The following is a 24,704-nucleotide window of genomic DNA, read 5'->3' on the forward strand; positions in this document are numbered from 1 at the left end:
AGAGGCTGAGCCTATGGAGCTAGGGCCAAGGCTAACAACCAGTGCTTGGAAGGGGTTCCTTATCACCCCCAAACCACCACTGCGTAAACATGGCCCAGGAGTGAATCACTCGAAGTGCATGATCTTACGCGGCTAGCAAGCCATATCCTACCAAGAACAAGACCAAGTTATACGTCCAAGCTCTACACAGCGATTAAGCTTACTTGAGCTTCCTGTCAAGCATTGCAACAGTACTATATAGCGGCGGAGGCCACGGCGGTGAACATGTACTTCTGATATGGTGAGCTTGTCTAATCACAATATCAGACACTTGCTAACTCCTTCCTGTTATAACTCAAGGAAACAGAGACGCAGATACCGGAGAGCATGGCTCAATCGTGGGCAGGGTACATATACCATCGCTTGCCTGTTCCCTATGGCTATTTCCACGACCCGGACGAAGCACAGGCATAACATAGTCATTTCCAACATTGCATGACGAATGCTTGGCCACTCAATGAAGTGGCAATGCATTTTGTTCAAGAAGTTTAGACGTGTCTGGATCTTGCCGACTCGGCGAGTGCTGAGCAAGAGCCCTGGATTGCTGGAAATACTGCCGCGCCGGTGATCACACGCTGCTTCTGAGTGCTGAATTCGGAATGCATTTATCAGTTGGCCTGGTGGTGGGATCCGCTCTCCCTTTGCTCGGAAACCTCATTGTTGCTAGCAGGCAAGGACTCTACGAGCCCCTGCGAGGATCTGCAGATACAGAATGGTGTTATTGACCTCGAACTGGCGGCGACATCGAGCGGGGTTTCACTCAAGCCCTTACAGGCCAATAACAATGGATTACCAATGCTTCTCTTCGATGGGTACTTCATTCACATCAACACCCTCTTTGAACCATCTCTCGTGATCAGCGAGCTTCACATCGTTCCCACTCATCTGCCTCTTCCTCATCCGTCCGTCTTCTGCGAACGTCCAATCCTCAAGGCCGTAGGTTCTCCACCACTGGCCTGATTCATCATACCACTCGTACCAGAACTGCACTGCAATCTATGCACCGGAGACAGATCAATTGTTGGTTACTTCCGATTACCTTCCACAGCTTGAAGTATCAAGACAAACAGAGCCTTGCCTTGAGTCGAGGAAACACGAGCATTGTATGATTACATACCTTGTTATCTGTGAAGGCGAACAACTCCTTCCGCAGCCGGTAGCCATTCTCTCTCTCCCACTTTTTGGTCAAAAAGGCCACGATCTCTTCGGTACCTTTGATGAACTGGTCTCGGTTTCTCCAGATTGAGTCAGGGGTGTATGCGCCCTTGACGATTTGAGGATCCCTGGGCATCTTTCAGCTAGGACGATCAGAGCAGATGAGAAAAGGAGTGGCCGACTTTGTATTCCAAGCATCTTGGGCAGCCTTGACTTTGATCCTCGCCGTCTCAGCAGTAAAGGGGGGGAGCGGGGGTCTGGGGGCGGTATCAGATGCCATGTTTGTGAAATTTCGAGCCGAGTCCTGTATGCGTGCTGTTGCTGTAGTTGTGATGCGGATCAGGTAAGAGGATACGAACTATCTCTTCTCTTTATACCAGATGCTCAGATGCTCAGATGCTCAGATGCTCAGATGCTCAGATGCTCAGAGGGAGTTGCTGGTCTCTGTTCAGCAGATGAAGCGATCATCGATGTCGAGATGGAATATGGATCCTTGGTTCTCAATCGCAAATCAACCCCGGTCCTTCTGAGTCATTCTGCTATACCGTATACGACAGAACAATCCCTGCGATACGAAGCAACGAAGCAACGGGAATTTCCTCTTCTCCACTCGATGGGCGCGGCGGAGGACGATCAGAGTCTTCAGAGATGCTCGTACGATGCAGCGTCGGGGCGTTGAGCCCTGGAGGTTGAGGCGCGACGGTCCAGACGCTCTCGCTGACAACGCAATGACGCAATTTGGCCGTCCACCTCACAAATCAGCGCGGGCATCTGGCTGGAGAGGATGTTCAAGCAGAGAGAGAGACTCTCAGGGACGCGATCCAGAACTTGGCCCAGACGTCTTTTGCGGGCGGTGGTTATTAATGTATTAATGTATTTATCAAGGACAGAAGAGCAAACGGCGCTCTCGTGCTGCGAGGGGTTCCTGGATCCGGCCGTGACCCCACTAGTAGCGCGTGCATAAAGTGGGAGTCTTCCCCAGCATCAACATCAACACCAAGATACACCGAGATCCTCCATCCAGATCTCAGCATCATAACATCTCAGCATCTCAGCATCTCAGCTCTTAATCTCTCCTCATCTTCACTCCTCTCTCTAAACACCACAACCGACACAACTCCTCAAAGCCACCAAGACCCCATCCAGCAACCATGGCAGGCACCTTGAAGGTCGGAGACAGCTTGCCCAGCGATGTGACTTTTAGCTACATCCCATACACCCCAGAGATTAGCGATATCACTTCTTGTGGTATTCCCGTCAACTACAATGCCAGCAAGGGTACCTTTCTCCTCTTTCCTTGTCCTCTTCTCCCATCTCTTCTCCCCTCCAACCTGTCCTTGTTACCCCTCCAACCCCGCCACATCATAGATTATCCCTCCCTTTCCCACCAAGACCTGGCTAACATCTGATGTGTGCCTCTGCAGAATGGGCCGACAAGAAGGTAGTCGTCTTCGCCGTTCCTGGCGCCTTCACCCCCAGCTGCTCTGCCAAGCACCTCCCCGGTTTCATCGAGAAGCTACCCGCGCTCAAGAGCAAGGGTGTCGATATCATTGCTTGCATTGCATATAACGATGCCTGGGTTATGAGTGCATGGGGAAAGGCCAACGGTATCAAGGATGATAGTATTGTACGTTAGACCCTTTTCATGTCATTCCCATGACACCGCGACCCCCTGACCTTCTTACAAAGACACCGGCTTGGATTTTATAACTTTAAAAAGACATGGGCAAGAGCTAATTCTTCTCCAAACAGCTTTTCCTGTCAGACACCGATGCCGCATTCTCCAAGAAGCTGGGTTGGACCGTAGGCGAGCGGACCGCCAGATATGCAGTGATCATTGACCACGGGAAGATCACTTATGCTGAGAAGGAGCCTGGACGGGAGGTGTCCGTCTCTAGTGCTGAGGCTGTTCTGTCCAAGCTTTGAGCTGGCCAGTCAGCAGAGAGGGTACATCATATGGGATAATGGAGTTGAAAGAATAGATACCGACCTGGAGCATGGCAGATGGCTTACCTAGGATCGTAACAGGTTCGTTAGACAGAAGGGAATGTAAGGACTGCTACTCAGCAAGAGTGATTATCTCAAGAATCTGAAGACCTTCGTGTCATAATTTGCAGTGTCTCGCAGAAGGTTGGTAGCAACTTTGCCTGTATGTGTCTTAACAAGTTCCGACAGAGCTTTAGGGCGTCCGCACTTCCATGACTTCCCAGCTCTTTCAGGCCCTGCTACAGCCACCTACCCTTTCCACGATGGTCTATACCGGAAGAACCACAGTCTTGGGCGTAATAATTGCTGTTCTCCGTCCTCGGCTGCCTACACTAACATAGGTCTTTCCGGAGGTATTCGGAATCCAGCAGTACTTCACACGTCTCCAGACAGAATAGAAACGGGTCAACTGGTGCCTTTCTTCAATTCAAGCACTGTCTCATGCAGTGCCTGATATTTATTCTCCCCCGCGCCTCAAATATGTACACTGCCTCTTTGCTTGCTCTGCCTCCTTTCCTTCTACTCATACACCGGGCTTAACCAACCCTGCAACCTTATCCTCGATCTCCTTATCCGACAGCCCTACTAACGACTCGCTCTTCTCCACTCCGAATTCTGTGCCAGGTATCAGCGTCCAGCTCAAAGCAGTCCTCCTTCCTGCCCGTTTCCGGGAGCTGTGGAGCGGGGGAGGGATAGGGGAGACGACTGACCGTATCTAGCGTATACTTTCGGTTGTGTGCCAGCAGCCTCTCGTAACATGATTGGAATGTTTGGGTTGTTCTTCTTCATGATCGGGTATGCGCGCGCCAGGAAAGATCTGTTTGGGCCATCAGCTTCTATTCTTCCCCTCTTCTTCCGCGCGGCTCCGCCATGCTCAGACGGCTCGCTCATTGCCCTCCTGCGCTGTAGATAGAAAATAATCCCGACGAGCGTGCCATTGCCCCGAGGATTCAGAGCTGGAGGAGAAAAGAAGGAGAACCACCGACCTCGTAGGACCGCTGTGCTCGCCCGTCTGGCAGAACAGGAACCGCACCTCCTTCAGCGCCTGCGAAAAAGCGTATTTGCCGGACATGTTGTCTTCCCTTCTCAGAGTCTTCTTCTCCGATCTTCTAATTGAGACTTTGCGCGGCTCGTTGCGGGTTCAATTGCTCGATGGGGTGCGAGCAAATCGAAGCTGGCGGACTGACGACTTGAGGTTAGAGCTTCTCGCATAAAAGGTGCATAAGGCGCTTAGCTAATTGTGCAGCGCGGCTCCGAGCATAACTCCGGTCGATCGATCGGTTCAATTACTGTTCAACGTTGGGAGTTTTATATCTTCAACTTTCAACTTCACTTCACCTCCCTGCGCCCTGCATCCTGCCGTCTGATAACACTTGTGGTTTGCTCCTCTTTGATCTACGAGAGAGGATCCTTAGTTTCAATTCAACCGTCGTCCCATCCTAACCGTGAGATCGATCGGTTCCACAGACCACAGTTCACATCCAAACCTCCCATCATGCCCGCACCATCGCAAATCCTCCGCGCCGCGCGCCCCGCCTTCCGCAGCCAGTTCTTTACCGCGCAGTCGCAAGTCTCAAGGTCCGGGTTCAAGAGCAAGTTCGGCGGCAGAAGATGGCAGAGCACGGCGGCGCCGACAGAGAACGCGCAGCAGAGCTGGTTTAAGAGGATGTGGGACAGTCCGATTGGGTTGAAGACTGTGCATTTCTGGTTCGTCCTGCTTTCTTTCTTCACTGTCCTGCTTTGCGCATTTTGGTATGCAGAATTCTGACTGTTGTAATGTATATAGGGCTCCTGTTATGAAGGTATATCCGCACTCTTATCTACGCTTCCGATCCTCACATCCATATATGAATCAACATCCGCTCCCCTTCTTCTCCTGACCCCAGACCCCCAACAGACATACCTCAAGCTAACAACTTTATCTTAACAGTGGGCGCTCGTCCTTGCCGGCGTCTCCGACTTCTACCGGCCCGCCGAGAACCTCTCTCTTACCCAAAACGCGGCTTTGACCGCTACCGGTCTGATCTGGACTCGATGGTGCTTGATCATCAAGCCCCGTAACATCCTGTACGTTTTACCATTTCCTCCCCCCTCCTCCCACTCACTCCACTTAAGAAAACATCCCCCATTCTCTCTCTCTATATAAGATGAAGAAGATACAAGCTAACACACCAAACTCCCTAGCCTCGCCACTGTGAACTTCTTCCTCGGGATCGTGGGCGTCGTCCAAGTCGGCCGTATCCTGAACTACAACTACAGCGTCAAGGGCCAGACGGCAGGGAAGCAAGTCGAAGCCGCAAAGGAGGACGTCGTCGAGAAGGCCGGTGATCTGAAGGAGAAGGCCATCGAGGTCGTGAAGTCGTAGATTGATTGATTTGCAACTCCCTCCTCACACTCACTCCTTTAACGCCCTCGTACAAAACCTGTACTAGTTTGTAGGATTGAGATTGAGATTGAGATTTGAGATGGAGACGAAAGTAGATTATGTGGAGGGAATTGGTATGCGACGGATACATAAGTGGGGGGTTTTATGAAAATCGATGACTACCTTACCTACCTAGCACGGTTCTTGAACTCCTACTACTACAGTACAACAACAACAACAACAACAACTAGTACTATTTATTATTATTGTTATTACTACTACAGAAGAAGTCGTGATTTTGCTAAACAGGATAGCTAGCTAGCTTCGTGTTTTTTTTCGTAGGTAGAATGAATGTGGATATGGATTTTGGTTGGACTGATTGATTTATTGATAGATGAGCTTGATAATGAGGAGATGCTTCTTTTGTACCGGTCATGCTAGGTATTTATTCATCACGTTTTGCCCGTCCTTGTATCGTGCGATGTTTGTATGTATGTCTTCTTCATTTCATCTCTCACTTCTGTACGTACCTAGGCACGTACCTAAGGTACGGTAAGGTACGTACGTATGTATATCCATCTACTAGGTATACAAACAAACAAACAAGCAAGCAAACCAAAAAAAAAAAACTTGAGCTTTTCCACCTCTCGCTTTCCCTTTCCCTTTCCCTTTCCCTTCCCCATCTCAGCCCCTGGATCCAATATGCAATTATCTCCCTCCCCTCCTTCCATATCACTCGACGCACATGCAATAAAAGACAAGAAAACCTAACGCCGAGCATGCCCCTTCCGCCCATCCATCCCTTGGGGTGTTATGCGAGAGAGCCCGGGGAAAAAACGCGCGGGATATCAAAATAAAGAAGACTAGATCTTGCGGCTCCAAGCTATGCTTCCTTGTCAGGGACCAGCCCTCGATTCTCTTCACCTGGGCACGTATATCATATATACATGAATCGTTCGTTCGCGTCATGTTTTGCGGCCGTGTTTATTTTCCCTTTTCCGTTGTTCGTAAAGGTCGTTTTATTTGATTTGTCTACCATCCGGGGGCAAAGGAGAGTCATTTGATCAATTATCACATAACGACGCACTCGCCTTCGTTGTGCTTGCCGACTTTGGAGCGGGAGATGCGTTCTCTAGATCGGACTGCCGATCTCGAGCCTCCTTTCTTAAGGTCCTCGAGTCTTTCACGCGCCTTGGGGAAGTTTTGTGCTGGGGGGTCATTAGTCTCTCTCCTTTGACACCTTAAGAGGAAGGGATACGAACCTGCAGCTCTCCAATACCATCTCTTCGCATCCTCCAGATTGGCAGGGATGCCAATGCCCACCTCGGTGAAATAGCCCATGGCGTACTCGGCTTTAGCCAAGCCTGCCATGGCCGCTTTTCGCGCCCACAGGTAGGCCTCCGTATCACTCTGCTGCAGCACACCTTCACTACCCGTCAGATACCATCCGCTCAGCGCCAACTCACTATGATGTTCCTCCTGCACCGCAGCGCGGGAGTACCACATGATGGATTGGCGAGGATCGATAGGGAGGTTGAAGAGTCCGTATTCGTACGCGCAGCCGAGCCGGTACTGGGAGAATTTGTATCCTAGGTCTGCCGCTTGCTGGAACAGAGACAACGAATACGCTTCATCCCGCACAATGCTGCTGTCCGGGCTCTGGGGCTGTTCGTACAACAGCCCCAATTCATGAAGAGCATGAGGATTCTCCGCATCCGCCCGCTCAGCGGCTCGTTTCAGCCATCCTACTGCCTCGCGTGGGTTTTGATGTTGTCCGAGCAAGCCTTTGAGAAGAATCATTCCCATCTTATACATAGCGGGCGTATCTCCCAGCGTTGCCGCGCGTTTGTACCACTGCATCGCTTTTAAAGGATCTTTCCTCGTTCCGCCTCCATCATCGCTCCCGAGCTCGCAGCACACGGCTGTTCGATACGCGGCTGCAGCATGCCCAAGTTTGGCCGCCGATTGGTACAAGGAGAAGGCTTCTTTTTGATCCGTCTCCAGACCGAGGGCCCCACGGCCGTAACAGTCGGCAAGATAGAACATAGCTTCCGCGTTATTAGCTGCAACCAGCTTTTTGAGCAGTTTATGGGCTTCCAAGATGTATTTCTCCCGAGCTTTATTGCGGGCTTTCTGGTCGGGAATTTTGGGAACGAGTACTTCCGAGGCTTCCACTAATTTGCGAGCTAAAGTAAGTTGGGTCTTCTGATCTGAAGGGTTTCTTTTTGTGGTTTCTCTGAGTTGGTCGAGTTCGGCGGTGGTGACGGGCGTCGCCGCACCGGACGTAGAACCGGGGGTTTGGGGGGGTTGTTGCGGGTTGCCAGGGCTGGTATTATTATAGTTGCGGACCGGTGGAGGTTTGCCGCCAATCTGGTTGGGGAGAGAGTTCGGTATGAGGCCTGCACGAACAGGTGTTGGATGGGAAGGTAGAGCATCGGGTGACAATGGTTTAGGAGGCCCATTAGGAGCTCCGTTACGAGCCCCGTTAGGAGCCCCATTTTGAGGTCCCATGCCACCGTTCTGTTGTGGTGGAGGGCCATTCAAAGGGCCACCAAAGCCATTCCTTGGGCCATTGGGGAGACCGCCTCTCGGTGCTGCAGATGTGGTTCGTGCTGGTGGCTGGTATCCATTTTGTGCAGGCGGCTCGCTGTAGCCTCCGTATCCGGACTGCCCACCATCATACCCATTCTGCGGTGCATATCCATCACCAGAGTAGCCTTGGTCATAACCTTGTTGGTATTGATTCGGCAGTGGAGGAACTTCTGATGCCATTTCAAACACAGCTGCCTGCGGTTGAGCTCTAAAATCCGGTTGTGATTTGACAGGATGGATCTGGCGTGGTTCTCCAGATTTTATGTGCTCATCAATCGATTGCCCCCGTCGATGACTGGAATTTTGTTGCAGTATATCAAAATCCGGCATTTCGGAACTTGTCGATTGCGACCTGACATGTTGTGGGGATCCATTACTTGGCTCATCATAATACGAGTCGTAAAAGTCACTAATGCTTTCCTGGGGGCGATGCCTTGGACCTTGATTACCGTACGAGTCTGCGGGAGCGAGTTGTTGAGGCGCTGCAGGCTGGTATGGCTTTTGTGGTGGTGGCCGAACTCCACTAGCAGTTGATGGTCTTGGAGGTATTCCTCTTCCGATCGGGCCATTGTACGGACGCTCATCAGGGGCTCCGCCATTCATCATGGGCGGTTGACGTGGAGCTGGCATCTGTTGTTCGGTGGGCATTGTCATGCTTCTTGGAGGAGGAGCAAAGCCTTCACGCAATGGCGATATAGGTCCATACCCTCCTCTATCATCATATCCGGGATCTGGGTAGCCATTCTGTCGAGGCGGTCCATAGCCAGGCCCTGGTGCTGGCCCTGGCGTTGGTCCGGGGGGAGGACCACGGCGTTGATCGGGATATCCTTGGGGTTGGGGCGGAATTGGTCCCTGAGGCGGGGGTTTTCGCGGCATTCTCTGGCCGTCTACCGAAGGTCCTCCATAGTCGTCAACAGGTCCACCTCGACCAGGAGGCCCCATTGGACGACCATATTCATCAGCCTGTCCAGATCTTCCCGGAATATATCTGTCTTGATCCCCCTTACTTCCGGCAGTCCTTGGCCTATTTTGAGGTGGGCCTCCGAGTTCCATGCTCTCCATCTTCTGGGTCATCTGTTGTTCCGCCGGCGTTGGCTTCTTCTTCACGCCGGGAAACGTAGGGAATGGGTTATCCCATGAGGTTTTCTCCGGGGAACCTGGAGGGTTCATAACTCTTCGTGGCGGGTGCGCTGTAAAAGATTAGCATGTATAGCCAATGCAAGTGGGCATACTCACGTCCTAGATCAGCGCGGTCCATTGGACCAGGTCTACCCCCTCTTCCAGGTCCGATCGGTTGTCCATCATTTGCATATCCTCTGTCTGGCCCAGCAACTCGTGGGTCATAGCCAGATCTACCCCCATCCGCCGGGAGCGGCCGTTGCATTGGAGCCGGACCTCTACCACGATTTGACGGCGGCGGCATCCCCCCTCCACCTCTCGGATCGCCATAATACTCTTGTTGAGGCGGGTAGTTCTGATTCTGCGGCGGATATCCATTTCCTCTTCCTCCGCCGTTCATATCGTATCCCGCATCCCCGTTGTAATCATGCGCGTAGCCATTGTCATGCCCACCATAGCCGTAATCCTGGGCGGGTTGCCCATAGCCCTGGGGGGGATACTGTTGCTGTTGGGGCGGCGGTTGCTGGTAGCCTTGTGGAGGGCGCGGTCTTGGAGCGGCGGGACCATTGTAGGGTCTCTGCTGCGGAGGAGGGTAGTAGGATTGTTCGTAAGCCATGGTTTGAAGCGCAGAGAACAGGATCGAGACCTGTGCCGTTCGCACACAGAGAAGCGGTTATCGAGTCTCGGGGGTTCGCGTGTAAGCCATGAACAATAAGCACGGGGCTGGTATCATCAGACTGGAATTTTGTGTATGCGTATGTGGGATCTCCAAAGGCTCGTTGGAAGAAGGGTTGTCCAGGACCCCAAGACGGGGGGTTTCAGGAGACGGCACGAGAGAACCAGGACAACGCACGAGACAGTTCGCCGCGTTGGGTGTTCGTCTTACACCGCAGGTCGGTGGTGAGGATCAATCACCTGCGGTGTTATTCTTGTCGCGGGAGGATTTTGGAGGTTTCGCAGAATGGGTTGGAGTGGGCGAGACAAGTCAGGAGCGGGAGGACGCTGGGAGGGGGAGAGAGAGAGGCGGGCCACTAATGGGGAAACTTTTGCGGCGTCGAGAGCGGTAGTCGAGCGAGAGTACCTAGGTAAATAGAGAAATAAGTCAATAAGCACCGCGAGAGAAAGATTCATCAAGAGAGGAGCCCAGAAGTCAGAAACGCGTCTCGGAGAGAAAAGCGGGCAGACGGGTCTGAATGGTCGCTTGGACCCGAGAGCATTGCCCGTTCATTTCAATGCGGAGGATAGCAGATGAATTGTTGGTGGTGGGAGCGAGGGCACCGCGTCTCAAAGCGCCCAGGGCACTCCCTAGAACCCAGCTTCTATACTAACGTAGGGAGGAACACGAGATATTGGAAACGATATGACTCTCCGTATTTGGACATGCAGATATTCATATTCATATTCATATTCAAAGCTGTCACGTCAGATATCAATCCTGAAGACTCCCGTCTGTAATGTTTCATTGTATTGACATTTTCGGGTCACGGGACTGTTGCCAGGAGAATGGTCCCTGCTTACCTAATAACTCCGGGCCCCGTGACTGGCGGAATTGCGGCTGCACTCCGGCTGCACTCCGGCTGCACTCCGGCTGCACCCCGGCTCTCTCCGGCGGCTTCTTTCCTTCTGGAACCTGCCGATCCCTCCCTCCAGCCACACTTCGCACCGTTGCACAGCCATCCGAAGCCACATTCGGTCATAATTCACCGCGCACAGCCACACACAGCCACACCACCGAGCGAACATCATTACTTTCGCGCGTACATGATTGCTCGTACTGTACTCCGCAACACAACCACTCCACTTGATCCCCCACCAGACCCAAACCACCAAATATTCTGCATACTGCATACATCATACATCGTACGTCACGATGCCTCGAAAACCCACGAATTGGAGGATGTACGGGAAGATGGCTGCCGCGTGAGTGCCAAACCCCCTGCTTCGCCTTCTTGCCTGCGAGAGCCGCGTCCCCAGATCGCGAGACTGACTCCGTCCTTGGCTTGCAGGTTGATCGTGTGCGGCGTTGGCGGGCCCGCGTTCGTCTACTACGTGTCTCCGACCGAGGAGGAGCTGTTCCAGAAGTACAACCCGGACCTGCAGCGGAGGAGCCTGCAGAACCGGTACGAGAGGCAGAAGGAATTCGATGACTTCGTGACCAAGCTGAAGGAGTACTCGAAGAGTAACAGACCGAGTATGTGTGCGGGATCAATCTGTGGGCATGGGGGCATTTACTGACGGCTGAGCAGTTTGGGAAGAGGCGGCCATTGCGGAGCGGAAGGCGAAGGAGGGGAAGATCGAGGAAGAGATGAAGTTGATGGAGGAGATCAGGGCCCGGAAGGAGGAGATGAAGAAGAGCGGAACGAAGCTGGTCCCCGGTGGGAGTTTGTAACAACACTTGAGTGATGGTTGTACGATATGGCGTTCAAGGTTCGTGTGGCTGGTTTGGGGACGGAAGGGAAAAAAGAGCTTCATGTTGGTATCACATTGTATGCTGTGTACAGAAACGCTGCCGTTCTATTGCCTTGTGCAATCTACCTGGGGCATGTTTAGCAAGATGCAAATTGCATCCATCAAGGGATGGTCACAAGCCCAAACTATCTATAATATATAATCCAACATGTAGCCTAGCGTAACCAGCCTATGCTCCAGCCTAGGCTGCTACCGCCGCACTCCTCTTTCTCCGGGTTGTCCACGCTTGGGATCAGTTCGCGGCTTGGGCGAGTCTTGGTTCCTAACCGCTCGCGTTACGGTGCAAATATGTAGCGATTCCTTCGAGTCGCCTTGCTCACCGCCTTATGGCCAGGGGTAGGATATGTATTCTGATTCGTAAGCCCCAATACCCAGGTACCTTAGGCAAGGTCAAACTTCAAAGGGACCTAGGGACCTGTAAGTATGCTGTACCTATTATTCCGAATTCCACAAGCGATCGAGTCAAACAGCAAAGCCAGAAGCGGTTGACTTACTATTTGTTGCACATCGCATCCCGGCGGCACGGACCGCGCCATTATACTCACCTCCGCTATCTACCTATCCAACCTTTTCCAACAGTTCATCCCATTCTCAGAACAAGGACCGTACCCAAGCAGGTTTCTTATCCTCTCCCACCAAGAGGTTCGAACCCTGGATAGCTTTGCGGGATCCCTAGAAACGAAGACAATATGCTCGAAATATGACCCAAGAGAGTCCTATGGCAGGGCTCTCTGTTGCTCATCGCTAGATAGGTAGGACGTGCTTTTTAACGAATAGCTACTCCTGCTCTACCTACCTAAGGTATCTTTAGAGCGCGCTTTATATCCCCATGTGGTAATTGGTATTTGCTGTTCTCGCTACCGGGAAAGGGGGCTCTCGGGTTTCGTACTTGAATTTTGACCGGCTTTCCTGGAAATAAATATTCGGGGGGTTTAGGGCGTCTGGATCCTGGGCTGTCTCTTTTCCCTGGCTAGGTAAGGTATGTATAAGGTGTATATATTGTGTATATATATACGTGTCCACTCGATATTTTGGTTTGTAAAGGGTGGATCGGAACTTGGGCGAGAAGTCAAAGCAATAAACTGCGAGAGTAGGTGGAAATGTAAAATCGTCAAGTCAATTTGATGCCTGTTCATCCTGACTTGTCTATAATGCGGCCTGACCATAACTTCCGATGTAGGTCTAGATAGATATATATACAACACTTATGCCTCCTTTAATCCCACCCATCTTTTCTCCAAGTAACGCCTCGTCAATGCAGACAAATATCTTGCACATCTCATACCTCATCTCATCTCCTCTCATTCGTTCTGCTCATACTGAAGTGACACTACCAACGCTACTACCAGCCCCTCAAGCTTTAGACTTCTGATCAGGAAGGCCGAAGATTATCGTATCAGGGAGGCACGGGTCACGACCCAAATGCAGCAGCCGGGTACGCCCTCCCTTTCTTCTTCCCTTTGCCCTCTACTCCATTTTTTGAACTGCTTCTTGAGCTTGCTGCACTTCCGTCGCCACTCTTTAAACTCGGAGGCTTAAGTAAAGGGTTACCTAACACATCTTCTGGCAGATCATTCCATTCCCTATCCGGTCTCCTGTCCTGAAATGACTTCGTGTGGGGGATATTGTCTGGTCTAGGGTTTGTGGCTGATGGTGGGACGGTTGGTCGAGGTGGTGCGGATGCTGCTTTTGCCAACGTTGGAGGGGCTGGTGGAGAAATAGGCTGCGTCACTGAGGGGTGGGATAAGTGGTCCGAGGGAACCAGCTTTCGGCGGAAGATCCACGCAGTATCTGGCTTCAACCTCTTGTAATACCCATTCAAAACCAGTTCATCCCTCTTGAATCCTCGGGCGGGATACCATTCCAACGCCTCCATGTTTTCAGTCCATACATGTGCGTACAGTTCCCTTATCCTTATCCTATCCTGTCGTATCGCGGCATCGATCACGCTCTTGAGCGCCGCAGCGGCCAATCCCTTTTCTCTATAAGGCGACAGTAAGACAAGGGATTGGATATAAATGTCATAGCTCCCTTCCAATATTTGAGGGGATTGAGGAGTGGAGCCGGGGGCAAGTGAAGGATCCAAGCGGCATACAATTCCACCAACCACCTTTGTGTCCTTGGAGTGGGGATCGGTCCAGAGGATTACGCGGGAGAAGTTCACGGGTGAGGGCTCGAGGATTTTATGGTAGAACGAGTCGGGGTAGGCTATCGGCAGAAGAAGGGAGTTTATTCGGCGCAGGGGTTGGATGTGGTCTTGCTGAACGGGGGAGATGTTCGCTTGTGGAGGTAGAGCGGGGTCTCCTGTGAGATTTGAGGTCGGTTGAGGCAAGAGATTTTGACCTTGGGGCGTAGTATTTGGAACACTCCTTGAATCCGAGGGGAGAAGATGTGATGCGGAGGATTGGGAGCTCAGGGGCACTGGCGGCGGCACGTAGTTAGGGTTCTTGGGCCGGAAGAAAGAGCGTATTGAGGGTTGGCCGCGGGGGATCGCACTCGACGAGGCATTGAGATCCATTGTTGCAGGAAGAAGCCCTTGAACCAGTCAAGACTCCTGCCGGGGGGGGGGGCAGAATACCAAAATCAAAAGCAGGGCGGGGCGTTGGGTTTGCGTTTGCGTTTGCAGATCTCACGAATGAATGCATCCATGTGAAGGCGCGCGAGGTTGGTGGGGGATGGCTTCGAGAGCAGGCCCCGTGACATCCTGTAAGATCGGCCAGACCGCCTTCCACTAGCGCCAAACCTTAAACGTTAGCGTGGCAGTATTTTGAACCTCCAGGTGAAGCTTTGGTTTCAGCACAATAGGGAGCAGTTCACGCACCTCAAATATCGATATTATATTGGTCAAGAACAACAATACCAGCTCGGCACTTCTGGCGACAATGTTAAGGATTTAGTAGTCCTGGAATATAAAATGCTCTCTCCTATCTCTGGCTCCTCCATCGTCCTTGCATCTCCTGCCACCTCTTTCATACGTTCTATCGCCGTCGTCACTTCTCCCAGCCCTACATATTGCATCACGATCTGGTGCCCCGGGGCGAACTCAAAATGTCTACCAACGACAGCTTTCCAAAAACCGGCATCATAGTCACCGGCGATGAGGAGAACCTTGACAATATGTCTGAAATGGTAAACTCGACTCTTTTTCGCCGGGTTTCTTAGGTGCTGCCTATGAGGACCAGTAGCTAACTCCTGAAAAGGCCCACGCCGTCTTCGACGATATCGTCTACAACATAATCCACGACTTAGTCCTCAAAACACACAGAGAAGAGAAGATAGCCCGAGCTTCCACTGCAGCAATAATTGTCGAGCAAAAAGCGGCACAGTTAGATGCGAGCTCTGCCGACGAATCCTCCCCGGCAACGGGTACAGCACCTTCGCACCGAGTCGAGACAGCAGCCGCAATATACGATAATGGCAAAGTTTACTTGAAATCGAACCCCCTGAAAACCACGACAGAGATCCGGTGCCGAAAATGCGGCCTTCCTCGTCTTCTCCATCCGACCGACGGCAATGGGGCGAGGAAGCCGGAGCCTGGCGTGGAATACTGCAAGAAGCGTCCCTTCATAGATAAACCATACCATGATGTCTACGGACAGACATATGTACCCGAGGGGCCTGGTCGAGGTAAGAAAAAGAAGGATATGGTCAATCCCCTAAAGCCACCAACATCGAAAGAAGACACACCCAGCGGAAGTCAGGATTCACCCGCCTCACCACCACCTGGCGAAGGACCCGCCAAGCCAATCTCCTTCCCACATGCCAAGTGCCACAATTGCAATACCTTCCTCCCAATTAAACGAATGAACAACCACATGGCGAAGTGCATTGGTGGGGGAGGTCGAGATTCATCCCGGACAGCGCTCTGGAAGATCCAAAACGGAAACACTAACGGAAGCCAAAATGGGAGTACACCATCTCCTGGGAGCCGAAATTCTACCCCTATACCAAACGGTGCGAAAGCAAGAAGCAGTCCCAACAAGCGCGATCCTGGTGATGACTTCGATTCAGACTCTTCACCGCACAAGAAGAAGAAAATAATGAAGAAGACTACTGTGACTAAACTCAAGGTCCCAAATATAGCCAAGTCAAATTCGGCGAGTAACTTGAGTTTTGAGGAGAAGGCACCGAATAGCGATGACGATGACGATGACGATGATGGGGATGGCGAATATGGGACTGTCGTCGTGGAACCAAAGAAAAAGAACAAGCCTGTTGTGAGGAAGGTCAAGGAGGCAGAGAAGAAAAAGAAATGGCTGCATGGAAAGGGAGGTGTAAAGGCGGCGTTGCCACCGGTGGAACCCCCGGACGCGGCAAAGGCCAAGAAGAATGGGAAAGGTGATCGGGACGCAGATTCGGAATCCAGTCAAACGCTGTCATCTCCTAATTGAGAATTGAGCAGGGTTTAGGGAAGCGGTGCATCACACAGAGATCGAGCATGGATCGGCGTTAGGTCCGGACTACTGTACATCTGGCCTAGGATAGCCTCTGGGCATACTTACAACGGCGTTATCAAAGGTTGCACATTGAATATTGAATAGAGAACCACATTTGTTAGAGCGTTATTATCTCCTTGTGCTTGGAGAGTGGCTATGCTTACCTGTTTCACTTCTCCTTTCCCGATGGTTAGCAAATAGGTAGGTAGGTAAGAAGCTCCCTGATCGAGAGAGCTCTACGAGTTACTCACGGTGAGCATTTCCATATCACAGTGATGCTCTTTGCATATCTTCAAACCCCAGTCCTTCTCCCATTTTCCATCCTATCCTTAGCGCCATCCTCCGCAACCTCCTGACTTAACTTCTACTCCCTCAAATCTATCCTTTACTTTTATCCATACTCATCGAGCCACTCTCTAGCCGTTTAGTGGTCCTCGCGCCTGTATGCCCTCCGAAAGTCCCCCACCGCTGGAGAGATACCACCAAGAGAGAGTAAATAGTCGTCGGTCTTCGATGTTTGTTGCACAGATTCTACCCATTTCCTATCATGATAGTTCGGTTATAGGGACTACTCGAGACTGCAGAAACGCGTTCCGGTGCCTGGTATCTGAGTACGAGACCTAGACCCGCGTTGTTGAATATTACTTTGTGCGCTGTGAAGCAAATCTCACCTCTGTACTAGGACTAAAGATCGATACAGTGCAAAGCGCCCGAGAAGTTTATGTTTACAGTTGGTATTTATTACAATTTTCAGGAGTTCTTTTTTGCCTAAATGTAGTAGTCGTACAACCAAATGCAAGTTCAGCCTCATCGTAGGACATCATCCACGCACCCCGTTGTCTTATTCTCAAGATTGCTGTGAGATTTTCGCCAGCTTGGGCAGTCGTGTCTTTCTCTTCGGCGTGGATAGCGAGAATAAGAAGACATGTTGAGAATGTTCTTCCTCGGCCTTCCTCTCCTTGCTAGCTCTCTCTTTGGTCTGGTCTTTTTCCTTCGTCGTAGTGGGAGTGACCGCGTCCGCATTCTCATTAGAAGCACTGCCTCCGCCTTTCTCCCGCCGTTTCTTCCCATCAGGCCCCTCCTCGTCATCGTCTAAACTCCCCTCCTCCGTATATCCCCACATCAATCCTAGTTCGCGCCTCACCAGCGCAGTGCCCCATAACGAGATCAAGACCCCCGGGACCAGGTACAAGAGCGCGGGTTGTGCATGCTTGAAGACGTGCAGCACGATCAGACTGGCGAGCATTCCGAGCGTGTAGCCTACTAGCGAGGCTTTGAAGTAGACTTTCGGAAATCGAGACCCATCGGCGACAGTCTCTTCTACTGCGTTCTTGGCGCCTGAGGTCCAGAACCGCTCACCCCATTTCCCGAAGGCTTCGAGGTAGGTGGCTTTTATGGTGGATGAGGAGTCACCAGAGGCGGGTTTGGTTTGCTTGGATAGATAGTGGAGGTAGAGATCAAACCGGAGCGCTAAGGCCATCATGATACCTGGTATCACCACGTCTCCTAGACCAAGCATAGATATCCGTTTCGGGCCTGGGAAGACGAGCTTGATAGGGACGTCGAGGGAGGTGGCGACGGTAAGCATGAGAGGCGTATAGAACACCATTACAATGTCGTAGATAAAAAGCCCAACCAGAACCATGGAGCCCGTCCAAAATGTGATAGGGGATAGAAGTTGCAATGTACCATAGCAGAAGCCAAAACTGATGATGTTGGTGAGCCACCAAGCTTTCCCGCTAGTATTATAAAGAACGATGGCGACAATGCCTAGGATAAAACCCATTACATCGTTGATCTGAAGTTTTGTCTTGTAGTTGAAGGCTCCGTGAAGATAGCCCCTGAAAATCCAATGCTTCTTTAACAGTGCTCTCAGAGCCCAGAGCTGTTTCTTCACAGACTCCGGAAATTGGATTGAAGAAAGGAAGCCCGGGAAAGGGTTACTCTTGTCTGTAAAGCTGCGGTGGAGTTGCACTCTCGCCTGCTTCACTTGTCCAGTAACTTGCTGGGAGAGCAGAGGATCAATGTGATATACTGTACCACGTGACGACCAAACGGACGGGAAGACGAAAGTCGTGGCCACGTTCAAACAATCTGCTGCCAGCTTGCCTACCCCAAAGACGCCAATCAGGGAGAAATAGTACCCAAGGACCTTGTTGAGAAGAGCAGGGTCATTGAGCCATTTGATGAGCAGGTAGAGCCCACCTAAAGTGCAGCCTGCGAGTGCAGGAAACATAATGGCGTCTGAGGGTCTGAGGCCTTCGACTGTGGGTTCCACTTCGATCTCATCGTCGTCGTCGTCGTCTTCGGATTTTGACTGTTCTGGTAAAGCAGCAGAGGGTGGACGTCGAAGGGAGGCGTGAGAGCCAATGTAGATGGGGAACAGAGCGGCGAGGATGAGATGGATGTGCATCTTGATCGTATCGCGCTCGGCATAGATCTTGTAGGCGTATTTGCCAATGAATTGGAGGACTGGACTATCGCCATCAAGATCCATTATCCAGTCCATAATGAACACTGGTAGAAAGTCGAAAGCAGAGGAAACACAGCAAAACAAAGCACACCAGGATTTACGCTCAGCCTGGTCACGGCGATGAAGACGGGGGCTTGTACGATTTGTCTGGGCTCATCGACTGCAAATTGTCATGAGTTGTACGGCGTAAAGCGTGAGATTGATAGTTCGTCTCATCGAGAGTTCTCACCAAGAGTTGTCATCAATGTTGCGGTTATAGGGAATCCGGATCATTCAATGAAGTCGAGAAATGCAGGGATTCGCAGACGAGGCAACGTCTAGCGGCGGATCAGCCTCGTCGCAAAATACCTACCAGCATTCTTGTCAACTCCAACATTCTTGCTTGGACTTGAACAACAGGGCTGAATATTCCGGATCAATGGTGAAAAGGAATACATAGACTGTCAATCAGCATCTTCCACACATTCCTCGAGCTCTTCCACGCGAAAACAGCGAAAACAAGGCCAAGATGACTACCAACATCGCCTTGGAAACCACCATGGTACGCCACGAACACCACCGCATCCATTGGCAGATCCTAATCTACCCATAGGGCACTATAGTTGTCGAACTCTACCATGAACACGCCCCTAAGGTTCGTGTTCGCACGCCATTCCGTCCTTGCTGCTAACAGCATACATGTAGACCTGCAAGAATTTCCAGACGCTCACCGAGAGGGGATACTACGACACGCTGCTCTTCCACCGCATAATCCCGAACTTCATGGTGCAGACGGGCGATCCAACGGGGACCGGGCGCGGTGGGACGAGCATCTACGGCGAGAAGTTCGAGGACGAGATCCACCCGGCGCTCAAACACACTGGCGCGGGAATCCTGAGCATGGCGAACGCGGGGCCGAATACCAACGGGAGTCAGTTCTTCATCACGCTGGCGCCGACGCCGTGGCTGGACGGGAAGCATACAATCTTTGGACGGGTGACGAGAGGTATGGGCGTCGTTAAGAGGATGGGGTTGGTGAAGACGGGCGCGGACGATAGGCCGGTTGAGGAGGTGAGGATTTTAAGGGCGAGGATATTGGAAGGAGAGGAGAATTGAGGGCTAGTCGGTGGGCTGGTGGGAGTGCATAGCATGGCGTTGGGGTTTGAAATCATATTTGTGGTACGGAGTTTCTTACGAGAGCCTGGAGGCTTTTTCGCTGAAAGAAAGCAGTGGTTCATGATGGAGTGGCTTTTCGAATTCTCCTTTCCAAGTATGGGTCGATCTGGGAGCTTCTTGCACTCATGCTTTTGCGTCTGGTCTTCAATGTGCGTCGGAATTATTTTTTCTGTCTCTTTAATCGAATCCCTAGCCTCACCATTGTTGTCGAAGGGAGAATCAAGTAGCCTCTTCTTTCTGCGGGAGGGAATATCAGACTTTTTCTCCACATTCCTATTGTGGAGGTACGCTGCCAAACAATCAGAAAGGGATGTCAAATGCCGGGTGTAGTCTAGAACAAGTGTCAATTCAGGGAAACTTACTCGTCACAGATGGACACGTTGGCATGTTGCTACCACAATTAGGAAGATTATAGTATCTTTTTGCTATTAACGGCAGGAGCTAGTGACTATGTGACAATGTGTAACCCGCTCACTCTACAGTCTCTTCCTCTCCAGTTACCACCTTTACCTCGCCTGTGACATGCTTGGGTATTTCAATGCCAGGGAGCTGGTAGATGTTTTCCCGATTTCGCACAGGAGAATTGTCTGTACTAGATATACTGGATAGGATGGACAAATCCTATCTTTCGTCAAGTCCAAGATTGCTGATATCGTCATCATCCCATTCTTTCAGATCCTCGTCCACATCAGCCGCACCCGCCATACCAGCAATCCGCTGAAGATGCCACTGCATCTCAAGTAGTGCGAAGCTTGGTAATGGTCGTGCTTGTGGATCATCAGTCTTGATCTCGAAGATGTCACCAGTTTCGATGGCGTCCAACTTTCTCTCGCCAGTTATTTTAGGCAATTGGACGTTGTCGTCACCACGACAGAGATCTTTAGTAGAGGCAGGTGTGGTAAGAAGACTCATCAGTGGCCAAGTCTGTTTGCATTTTGTTTGCCAAAAGAATTGGACTTTTAGGCAAGTCTTATTGCCGGACACGGAGAGGGGCTTAAGGGCGAAATTTCCTTTGTTCCACGCGCTGTGTGTATCTTTCGAAAGAGTGATCAGGTTTGTCGCTGATTCAACACCATTTTCGTGTGTGCCATTTGGAAAAATTTCTTTTTCCCAAGCTTTAACCTTTTCCTTTGGCCAAAACAATTCTAGCATAGCCCAAAAGAGGTGTCGTTTGCCGAAGGTATCATCTTCGCGTTTCATAAGGCAAAAGGGATAAATGTGAGCGACGTCAGTCACTCCCATGCCTGTAAGAACACATCTGTTTTGGTCTCGTGCAGCGGCCTGGAATATATTAGCAACAATTTTATACCGATAATACAGTAGTGCAATCTAGGCTTACCTTCTCTTTTTCTGAATCAGATCGATTGAGACTGACGTTTTCAAACCAGCGTCTTTTTGCAGGCGATGGATGGGGATCTTCTAGTGGAGATGATGGTGGTAGTTGTGCTCTGAACCCTGGGGATGTTTGGACCGAAGATCCACTAAAGTTGTCAATCTTGCGTTTTTTTGAAGGCGATGGATCGGGATCTGCTAGTGGAGATGATGCTGGTGGTTGTGCTCTGAACTGTGGGGATGGTTGGGCCGAGCTCATGCGTGAGCTCGTGCGTGAGCTCGTGCGTGAGCAGCCCTTCAATGATTGAGTCCCTGTAGAACATTAGCTAAGGCATAGATGAACCTGAGACTATTTAACTAACAGGCTGCAATCATTGCGGGTGTCTGATATATAGATATGCGATAGGGGACCGGGTCAGCTTCGGCCTTCTCTGCAAACTCTTCGAGTGTTTTCACATCACACACGTGCGCAAGCGCCCAAAAGTGAACGGGGACATCTCCCAAGAAGTCTTGTAAGCGCTGAAGGACGACGCGCCGCTCTGCGCTAGGTTGGTTGTAGTCTTCGTCACTTGGTCGGTAGTCGTCACTTGGTTGCAGTGATGCCATAGCTTCAGATAGTGTGAAGCTGTAGGGATGTGCATGTGTGGAAGTCTCAGATAGAATAGAGAAGATGGGTCAGGGTATGGTAGAAAAGATCGACAGAGTTTATCGCATGAGCGATGATTGACCGGGAAGTGGGGCGGGGCGGGGCGGAAGGACCGGGGTGGGAGGGCTGTTACGATTCTAAAAAAAGAAAAAGAGGAAGAAGGTGGAATGCCTTGGTTTATTTATATCTGGGAGAGCCCCCAAACAAATCCTAGATCACGTGCTACCTGTTAAGCGAAGATGCAAACAGAATGCAAACAATTAATCTCTAAAACTTGAGGAGACGGGACGTTTTCGTCATGGCTACCTTAAAAGGTACCCGCCCAGGTACTTTACCTCAGGTCTGTAGACAAACGCACTCGCTGAGGAACATCACCTCTGATCCCGCTCCAGATTCCCAAGAGCAGCAATAAACCGCTCTGACCTACATGATGTAAAGCATTCTTAACGCGAGTCATCCTCCCTTTCTCTCCTTCTCCTAGGCATCTCGTCCCGCCGCGACCGAAATGGATGAAATGGATGAAGCCGCGCCGGAACCCGCAGCGCCTATTCTGGCGTCGAGTCTCCTGGATCTGGAGATCAAGCAGCGGCGCCGCTTTGCCGCGCAGGGAGAGCGCATCAGCACCGGGTGCAGAGAGGTGGATGAGGTGGTGCTAGGAGGCGATGGTTTAGAAAGGGGCATCGTCGTGGGCGTTAGTGCGGAGGGAGGGCAGGGGAGATTGGTGAGTAAGGGGAGATCTGGTTTTTCACATGATGTATCTGGAGAGTCGGAAGGCCATAGTTGGTCGTCTTGTGTGGGCTTCCTTTGACGCTGTTATTGCTGCCTGGTTCCTTTGACCCCTTCTGTTTGTTCTTCAGGGGGAGCCCCGGCGGCTACCACAATCTCTATGCACACGGCCCGGGGTTTCTGAGCTTGGTTCACTTACTATTATGTATACACTGTTCTTCCAGAAGCTTTATCCTGGCCGTTTAATGCTCCTCACTTGACTGTCCCTCTCCTGGTGCTGTTTGGTTTTCTCTTCAGACTTCGACTGTCCATGGTAACACTGCAAACAGGTCTCACTCCATCTCATAGCATCAATTCTGCTTTCCTACGCCCCTACTATGCTACGCCCTGCCGCTCAATCTAGAGCAACCATTATCGACACAACTGGTTCATTTCCTATTTCTCTCCTAGCAAAGGTCATCAAATCTCGGATCCTCGAAAAGAAAGAGGAGAGCTCTAGGCGAGATATAAAGACGGACGTTTATAAATCCACACAGCCTGATGCAGTTGGAAATAAGGGACTAGAAGACGAAGTGCAGAGATGCTTAGAAATGGTGGCTATCAGTCGGGTGTTTGATGTTGAAGGGCTGTGGGAGGTATTGAGTGAAGTAGGACGAGATGATCGCTCAAACTTGGATTGTGAGCATCCACAAGAAGGATTAGAGGCTGGCGATGCGGTGGGAGAAGCGGGAATTGGGGAGAACGACCTTCTGCAGAAACTCCCAAAGCCTTCGATAGTGGGAGAGATTGGTGATAGTGAGGACGAATCAACACCAGACGAAGACGAAGTAGCAATGACTGAACAGCCTGTGCCACGCATTCAGAAACAAGCCGCCCCGCAAATCGGAGCCGGGGGGGCGGAAGTCGAAGGCACCGAGATAATCATCGTCGACAATATGACCAACATAATTAACGAGCTTTTTGCTCGTAAGGAGAAAAGTGAAGGTATGTCTCCTTCCCCTGAAGCATTCTCTTCCACATACTAACACAGATTGACAGCACATAATATCCTCTCCATTCTCTCGAACATCATACACAACCTCTCGTCCCAATCCAACATCCTTACCATCCTCCACAACTCCACCATCTCATCCAAATCCTCCTACCCTCCAGATCTCGATCTTCATTCCCTCTCCAGACGCCAACTTCAGCAATCCAACCCCTTCCTCTCCTCAGTCTTCCCATCAAGTCCACTCAAGCCCGCCCTAGGACGGGTCTTTGACCAATTCCCCTCCCTACACCTCCTCCTCTCCCCCATCCCAAAGACGCGCGAAGACGCCGAGACTCTTTACGGCGGCGATGCACACTCGCATGTCCAGTACAGCACGATCCTTGAGGTTCTCAAGGACGAGACGCCGAATATCGGGAAGCCGGATGCGATCGCCGGGTTTGGAGCGAGGGAGCGCCGCTGGGTGGCGCTGGTGGTTGGTGAAGATGGACTGAGGTTCAGCAGCGCGTTTGGGAAGAAGGGCGAGGGGAGGGGCGGATGATGGGTAGTTGGAGAAAGAACCAAGTGTTACATATTGGAGACTGTGCTTTACTTGTCATGGCGAATTGTGCGCTCATATAGCAAGCATGGCCTTGTCTTGAGCTCTTGAGCTCTTGACAGCACATGTATCAGATATTCGAGAGATGATGGCCTTCATGGATACCACAGGAGTAGCAACGGAAGAGGAGGCACTGTGATTGATAAAGTAGAATGTGAAACTCTGAACAGTCTCTACCAGTACCTACCTAGGTAGGTATAAAACAGCTCTCCTGGGTCCTCCCTCCGTCACCAGCCACCTCCCTGGCAAGCAGAATCACATGCAAGACGCCAGTTCAGAGCACAGCCACACAAGCCACACAAGCCACACAAGCCCCCCTTTTACGTCACTTTGCGGGAGTGGACCCTGATCAACTCCGTAGCGGCGTTGGTTAGCCGACCCGGCCTTTTCTTCATGTGATCGCTGATACTCTCTAACTTCACCCTCTTTTTTCGCTAGACGACGAACGACGAACGACGACCGCGACCTGATGTGCAGACCGCCAGGAGAATAGGAACGGGAAATGGATGCTTCTGGTGCAATCCTGGGTGGAAAGTTCAGCGTTTAGATATTGGTCACTTCCGCCCATACCGTCCTTGGTGAAAACAGGCTGGAGAGGGAGGCTCGCAAGAGCGGTCGAACTTTT

General features: G+C 51.3%; 12 protein-coding genes across 12 annotated transcripts; 6 read left to right on the plus strand and 6 right to left on the minus strand.

Annotated features, from left to right (window-relative positions):
* Window positions 1–653: 653 nt before the first annotated feature.
* On the minus strand, window positions 654–1,726 carry M430DRAFT_217941 (hypothetical protein). Its single transcript, XM_024864571.1, has 3 exons — window positions 1,377–1,726; window positions 1,157–1,322; window positions 654–1,035 (listed from the first exon to the last, which is right to left on the minus strand). The coding sequence occupies exons 1-3, from the start codon at window positions 1,472–1,474 to the stop codon at window positions 829–831; spliced, it is 471 nt and encodes a 156-aa protein (XP_024722011.1). The 5' UTR covers window positions 1,475–1,726; the 3' UTR covers window positions 654–828.
* Window positions 1,727–2,345: 619 nt separating this feature from the next.
* On the plus strand, window positions 2,346–3,120 carry M430DRAFT_57270 (hypothetical protein; the record flags this gene model as incomplete). The annotated part of the gene is made up of 3 exons (XM_024868662.1): window positions 2,346–2,472; window positions 2,619–2,821; window positions 2,947–3,120. 3 exons carry the CDS (start codon window positions 2,346–2,348, stop codon window positions 3,118–3,120), a joined length of 504 nt encoding a protein of 167 aa, XP_024722012.1.
* Window positions 3,121–3,703: 583 nt separating this feature from the next.
* Window positions 3,704–4,344, minus strand: M430DRAFT_40671 (hypothetical protein; the record flags this gene model as incomplete). Its single annotated transcript, XM_024867421.1, has 3 exons — window positions 4,167–4,344; window positions 3,891–3,997; window positions 3,704–3,795 (listed from the first exon to the last, which is right to left on the minus strand). Exons 1-3 carry the CDS (start codon window positions 4,250–4,252, stop codon window positions 3,704–3,706), a joined length of 285 nt encoding a protein of 94 aa, XP_024722013.1. The 5' UTR covers window positions 4,253–4,344.
* Window positions 4,345–4,675: 331 nt separating this feature from the next.
* Window positions 4,676–5,559, plus strand: M430DRAFT_136528 (hypothetical protein; the record flags this gene model as incomplete). Its single annotated transcript, XM_024862467.1, has 4 exons — window positions 4,676–4,887; window positions 4,967–4,982; window positions 5,111–5,247; window positions 5,365–5,559. 4 exons carry the CDS (start codon window positions 4,676–4,678, stop codon window positions 5,543–5,545), a joined length of 546 nt encoding a protein of 181 aa, XP_024722014.1. The 3' UTR covers window positions 5,546–5,559.
* Window positions 5,560–6,478: 919 nt separating this feature from the next.
* On the minus strand, window positions 6,479–10,005 carry M430DRAFT_218059 (hypothetical protein). The gene is made up of 3 exons (XM_024864572.1): window positions 9,374–10,005; window positions 6,808–9,327; window positions 6,479–6,753 (listed from the first exon to the last, which is right to left on the minus strand). The coding sequence occupies exons 1-3, from the start codon at window positions 9,870–9,872 to the stop codon at window positions 6,617–6,619; spliced, it is 3,156 nt and encodes a 1,051-aa protein (XP_024722015.1). The 5' UTR covers window positions 9,873–10,005; the 3' UTR covers window positions 6,479–6,616.
* A 1,037-nt stretch (window positions 10,006–11,042) lies between these two features.
* On the plus strand, window positions 11,043–11,669 carry M430DRAFT_33937 (hypothetical protein). The gene is made up of 3 exons (XM_024866458.1): window positions 11,043–11,176; window positions 11,263–11,447; window positions 11,503–11,669. The coding sequence occupies exons 1-3, from the start codon at window positions 11,127–11,129 to the stop codon at window positions 11,643–11,645; spliced, it is 378 nt and encodes a 125-aa protein (XP_024722016.1). The 5' UTR covers window positions 11,043–11,126; the 3' UTR covers window positions 11,646–11,669.
* Window positions 11,670–12,820: 1,151 nt separating this feature from the next.
* On the minus strand, window positions 12,821–14,293 carry M430DRAFT_33938 (hypothetical protein). Its single transcript, XM_024866459.1, has one exon. The coding sequence runs from the start codon at window positions 14,241–14,243 to the stop codon at window positions 13,137–13,139; it is 1,107 nt and encodes a 368-aa protein (XP_024722017.1). The 5' UTR covers window positions 14,244–14,293; the 3' UTR covers window positions 12,821–13,136.
* A 480-nt stretch (window positions 14,294–14,773) lies between these two features.
* M430DRAFT_49058 (hypothetical protein) lies at window positions 14,774–16,116 on the plus strand (the record flags this gene model as incomplete). Its single annotated transcript, XM_024868037.1, has 2 exons — window positions 14,774–14,854; window positions 14,926–16,116. The coding sequence occupies 2 exons, from the start codon at window positions 14,774–14,776 to the stop codon at window positions 16,114–16,116; spliced, it is 1,272 nt and encodes a 423-aa protein (XP_024722018.1).
* A 775-nt stretch (window positions 16,117–16,891) lies between these two features.
* Window positions 16,892–18,887, minus strand: M430DRAFT_33940 (hypothetical protein). Its single transcript, XM_024866460.1, has one exon. It carries the CDS (start codon window positions 18,668–18,670, stop codon window positions 17,009–17,011), a length of 1,662 nt encoding a protein of 553 aa, XP_024722019.1. The 5' UTR covers window positions 18,671–18,887; the 3' UTR covers window positions 16,892–17,008.
* Window positions 18,888–19,010: 123 nt separating this feature from the next.
* Window positions 19,011–20,197, plus strand: M430DRAFT_33942 (hypothetical protein). The gene is made up of 3 exons (XM_024866461.1): window positions 19,011–19,175; window positions 19,227–19,268; window positions 19,319–20,197. Exons 1-3 carry the CDS (start codon window positions 19,143–19,145, stop codon window positions 19,727–19,729), a joined length of 486 nt encoding a protein of 161 aa, XP_024722020.1. The 5' UTR covers window positions 19,011–19,142; the 3' UTR covers window positions 19,730–20,197.
* Window positions 20,198–20,410: 213 nt separating this feature from the next.
* M430DRAFT_17439 (hypothetical protein) lies at window positions 20,411–21,727 on the minus strand (the record flags this gene model as incomplete). Its single annotated transcript, XM_024863673.1, has 3 exons — window positions 20,411–21,070; window positions 21,129–21,433; window positions 21,484–21,727. The coding sequence occupies 3 exons, from the start codon at window positions 21,725–21,727 to the stop codon at window positions 20,411–20,413; spliced, it is 1,209 nt and encodes a 402-aa protein (XP_024722021.1).
* Window positions 21,728–22,870: 1,143 nt separating this feature from the next.
* M430DRAFT_49062 (hypothetical protein) lies at window positions 22,871–24,022 on the plus strand (the record flags this gene model as incomplete). The annotated part of the gene is made up of 2 exons (XM_024868038.1): window positions 22,871–23,477; window positions 23,532–24,022. 2 exons carry the CDS (start codon window positions 22,871–22,873, stop codon window positions 24,020–24,022), a joined length of 1,098 nt encoding a protein of 365 aa, XP_024722022.1.
* Window positions 24,023–24,704: the final 682 nt, after the last annotated feature.

Source organism: Amorphotheca resinae (assembly GCF_003019875.1).
Source record: "Amorphotheca resinae ATCC 22711 unplaced genomic scaffold M430scaffold_4, whole genome shotgun sequence".
In the NCBI taxonomy this organism is placed as follows: Eukaryota; Fungi; Ascomycota; class Leotiomycetes; order Helotiales; family Amorphothecaceae; genus Amorphotheca; species Amorphotheca resinae.

What these genes read in the sequence shown, in the direction of transcription:
- M430DRAFT_217941 (XM_024864571.1), bottom strand. Translation starts at nt 1,474, where the DNA reads ATGGCATCTGATACCGCCCCCAGACCCCCGCTCCCCCCCTTTACTGCT. An exon ending in CAAGATGCTTGGAATACAAA is followed by an intron (nt 1,323 to 1,376) that starts GTCGGCCACTCC and finishes AAAGATGCCCAG; the next exon opens with GGATCCTCAAATCGTCAAGG. An exon ending in TCGCCTTCACAGATAACAAG is followed by an intron (nt 1,036 to 1,156) that starts GTATGTAATCAT and finishes TCCGGTGCATAG; the next exon opens with ATTGCAGTGCAGTTCTGGTA.
- M430DRAFT_33937 (XM_024866458.1), top strand. Translation starts at nt 11,127, where the DNA reads ATGCCTCGAAAACCCACGAATTGGAGGATGTACGGGAAGATGGCTGCC. An exon ending in TACGGGAAGATGGCTGCCGC is followed by an intron (nt 11,177 to 11,262) that starts GTGAGTGCCAAA and finishes CTTGGCTTGCAG; the next exon opens with GTTGATCGTGTGCGGCGTTG. An exon ending in CTCGAAGAGTAACAGACCGA is followed by an intron (nt 11,448 to 11,502) that starts GTATGTGTGCGG and finishes ACGGCTGAGCAG; the next exon opens with TTTGGGAAGAGGCGGCCATT.
- M430DRAFT_218059 (XM_024864572.1), bottom strand. Translation starts at nt 9,872, where the DNA reads ATGGCTTACGAACAATCCTACTACCCTCCTCCGCAGCAGAGACCCTAC. An exon ending in GGACCGCGCTGATCTAGGAC is followed by an intron (nt 9,328 to 9,373) that starts GTGAGTATGCCC and finishes AATCTTTTACAG; the next exon opens with CGCACCCGCCACGAAGAGTT. An exon ending in ATGGTATTGGAGAGCTGCAG is followed by an intron (nt 6,754 to 6,807) that starts GTTCGTATCCCT and finishes ATGACCCCCCAG; the next exon opens with CACAAAACTTCCCCAAGGCG.
- M430DRAFT_33940 (XM_024866460.1), bottom strand. Translation starts at nt 18,670, where the DNA reads ATGGACTGGATAATGGATCTTGATGGCGATAGTCCAGTCCTCCAATTC.
- M430DRAFT_33942 (XM_024866461.1), top strand. Translation starts at nt 19,143, where the DNA reads ATGACTACCAACATCGCCTTGGAAACCACCATG. An exon ending in TCGCCTTGGAAACCACCATG is followed by an intron (nt 19,176 to 19,226) that starts GTACGCCACGAA and finishes ATCTACCCATAG; the next exon opens with GGCACTATAGTTGTCGAACT. An exon ending in ACCATGAACACGCCCCTAAG is followed by an intron (nt 19,269 to 19,318) that starts GTTCGTGTTCGC and finishes GCATACATGTAG; the next exon opens with ACCTGCAAGAATTTCCAGAC.
- M430DRAFT_33938 (XM_024866459.1), bottom strand. Translation starts at nt 14,243, where the DNA reads ATGGATCTCAATGCCTCGTCGAGTGCGATCCCCCGCGGCCAACCCTCA.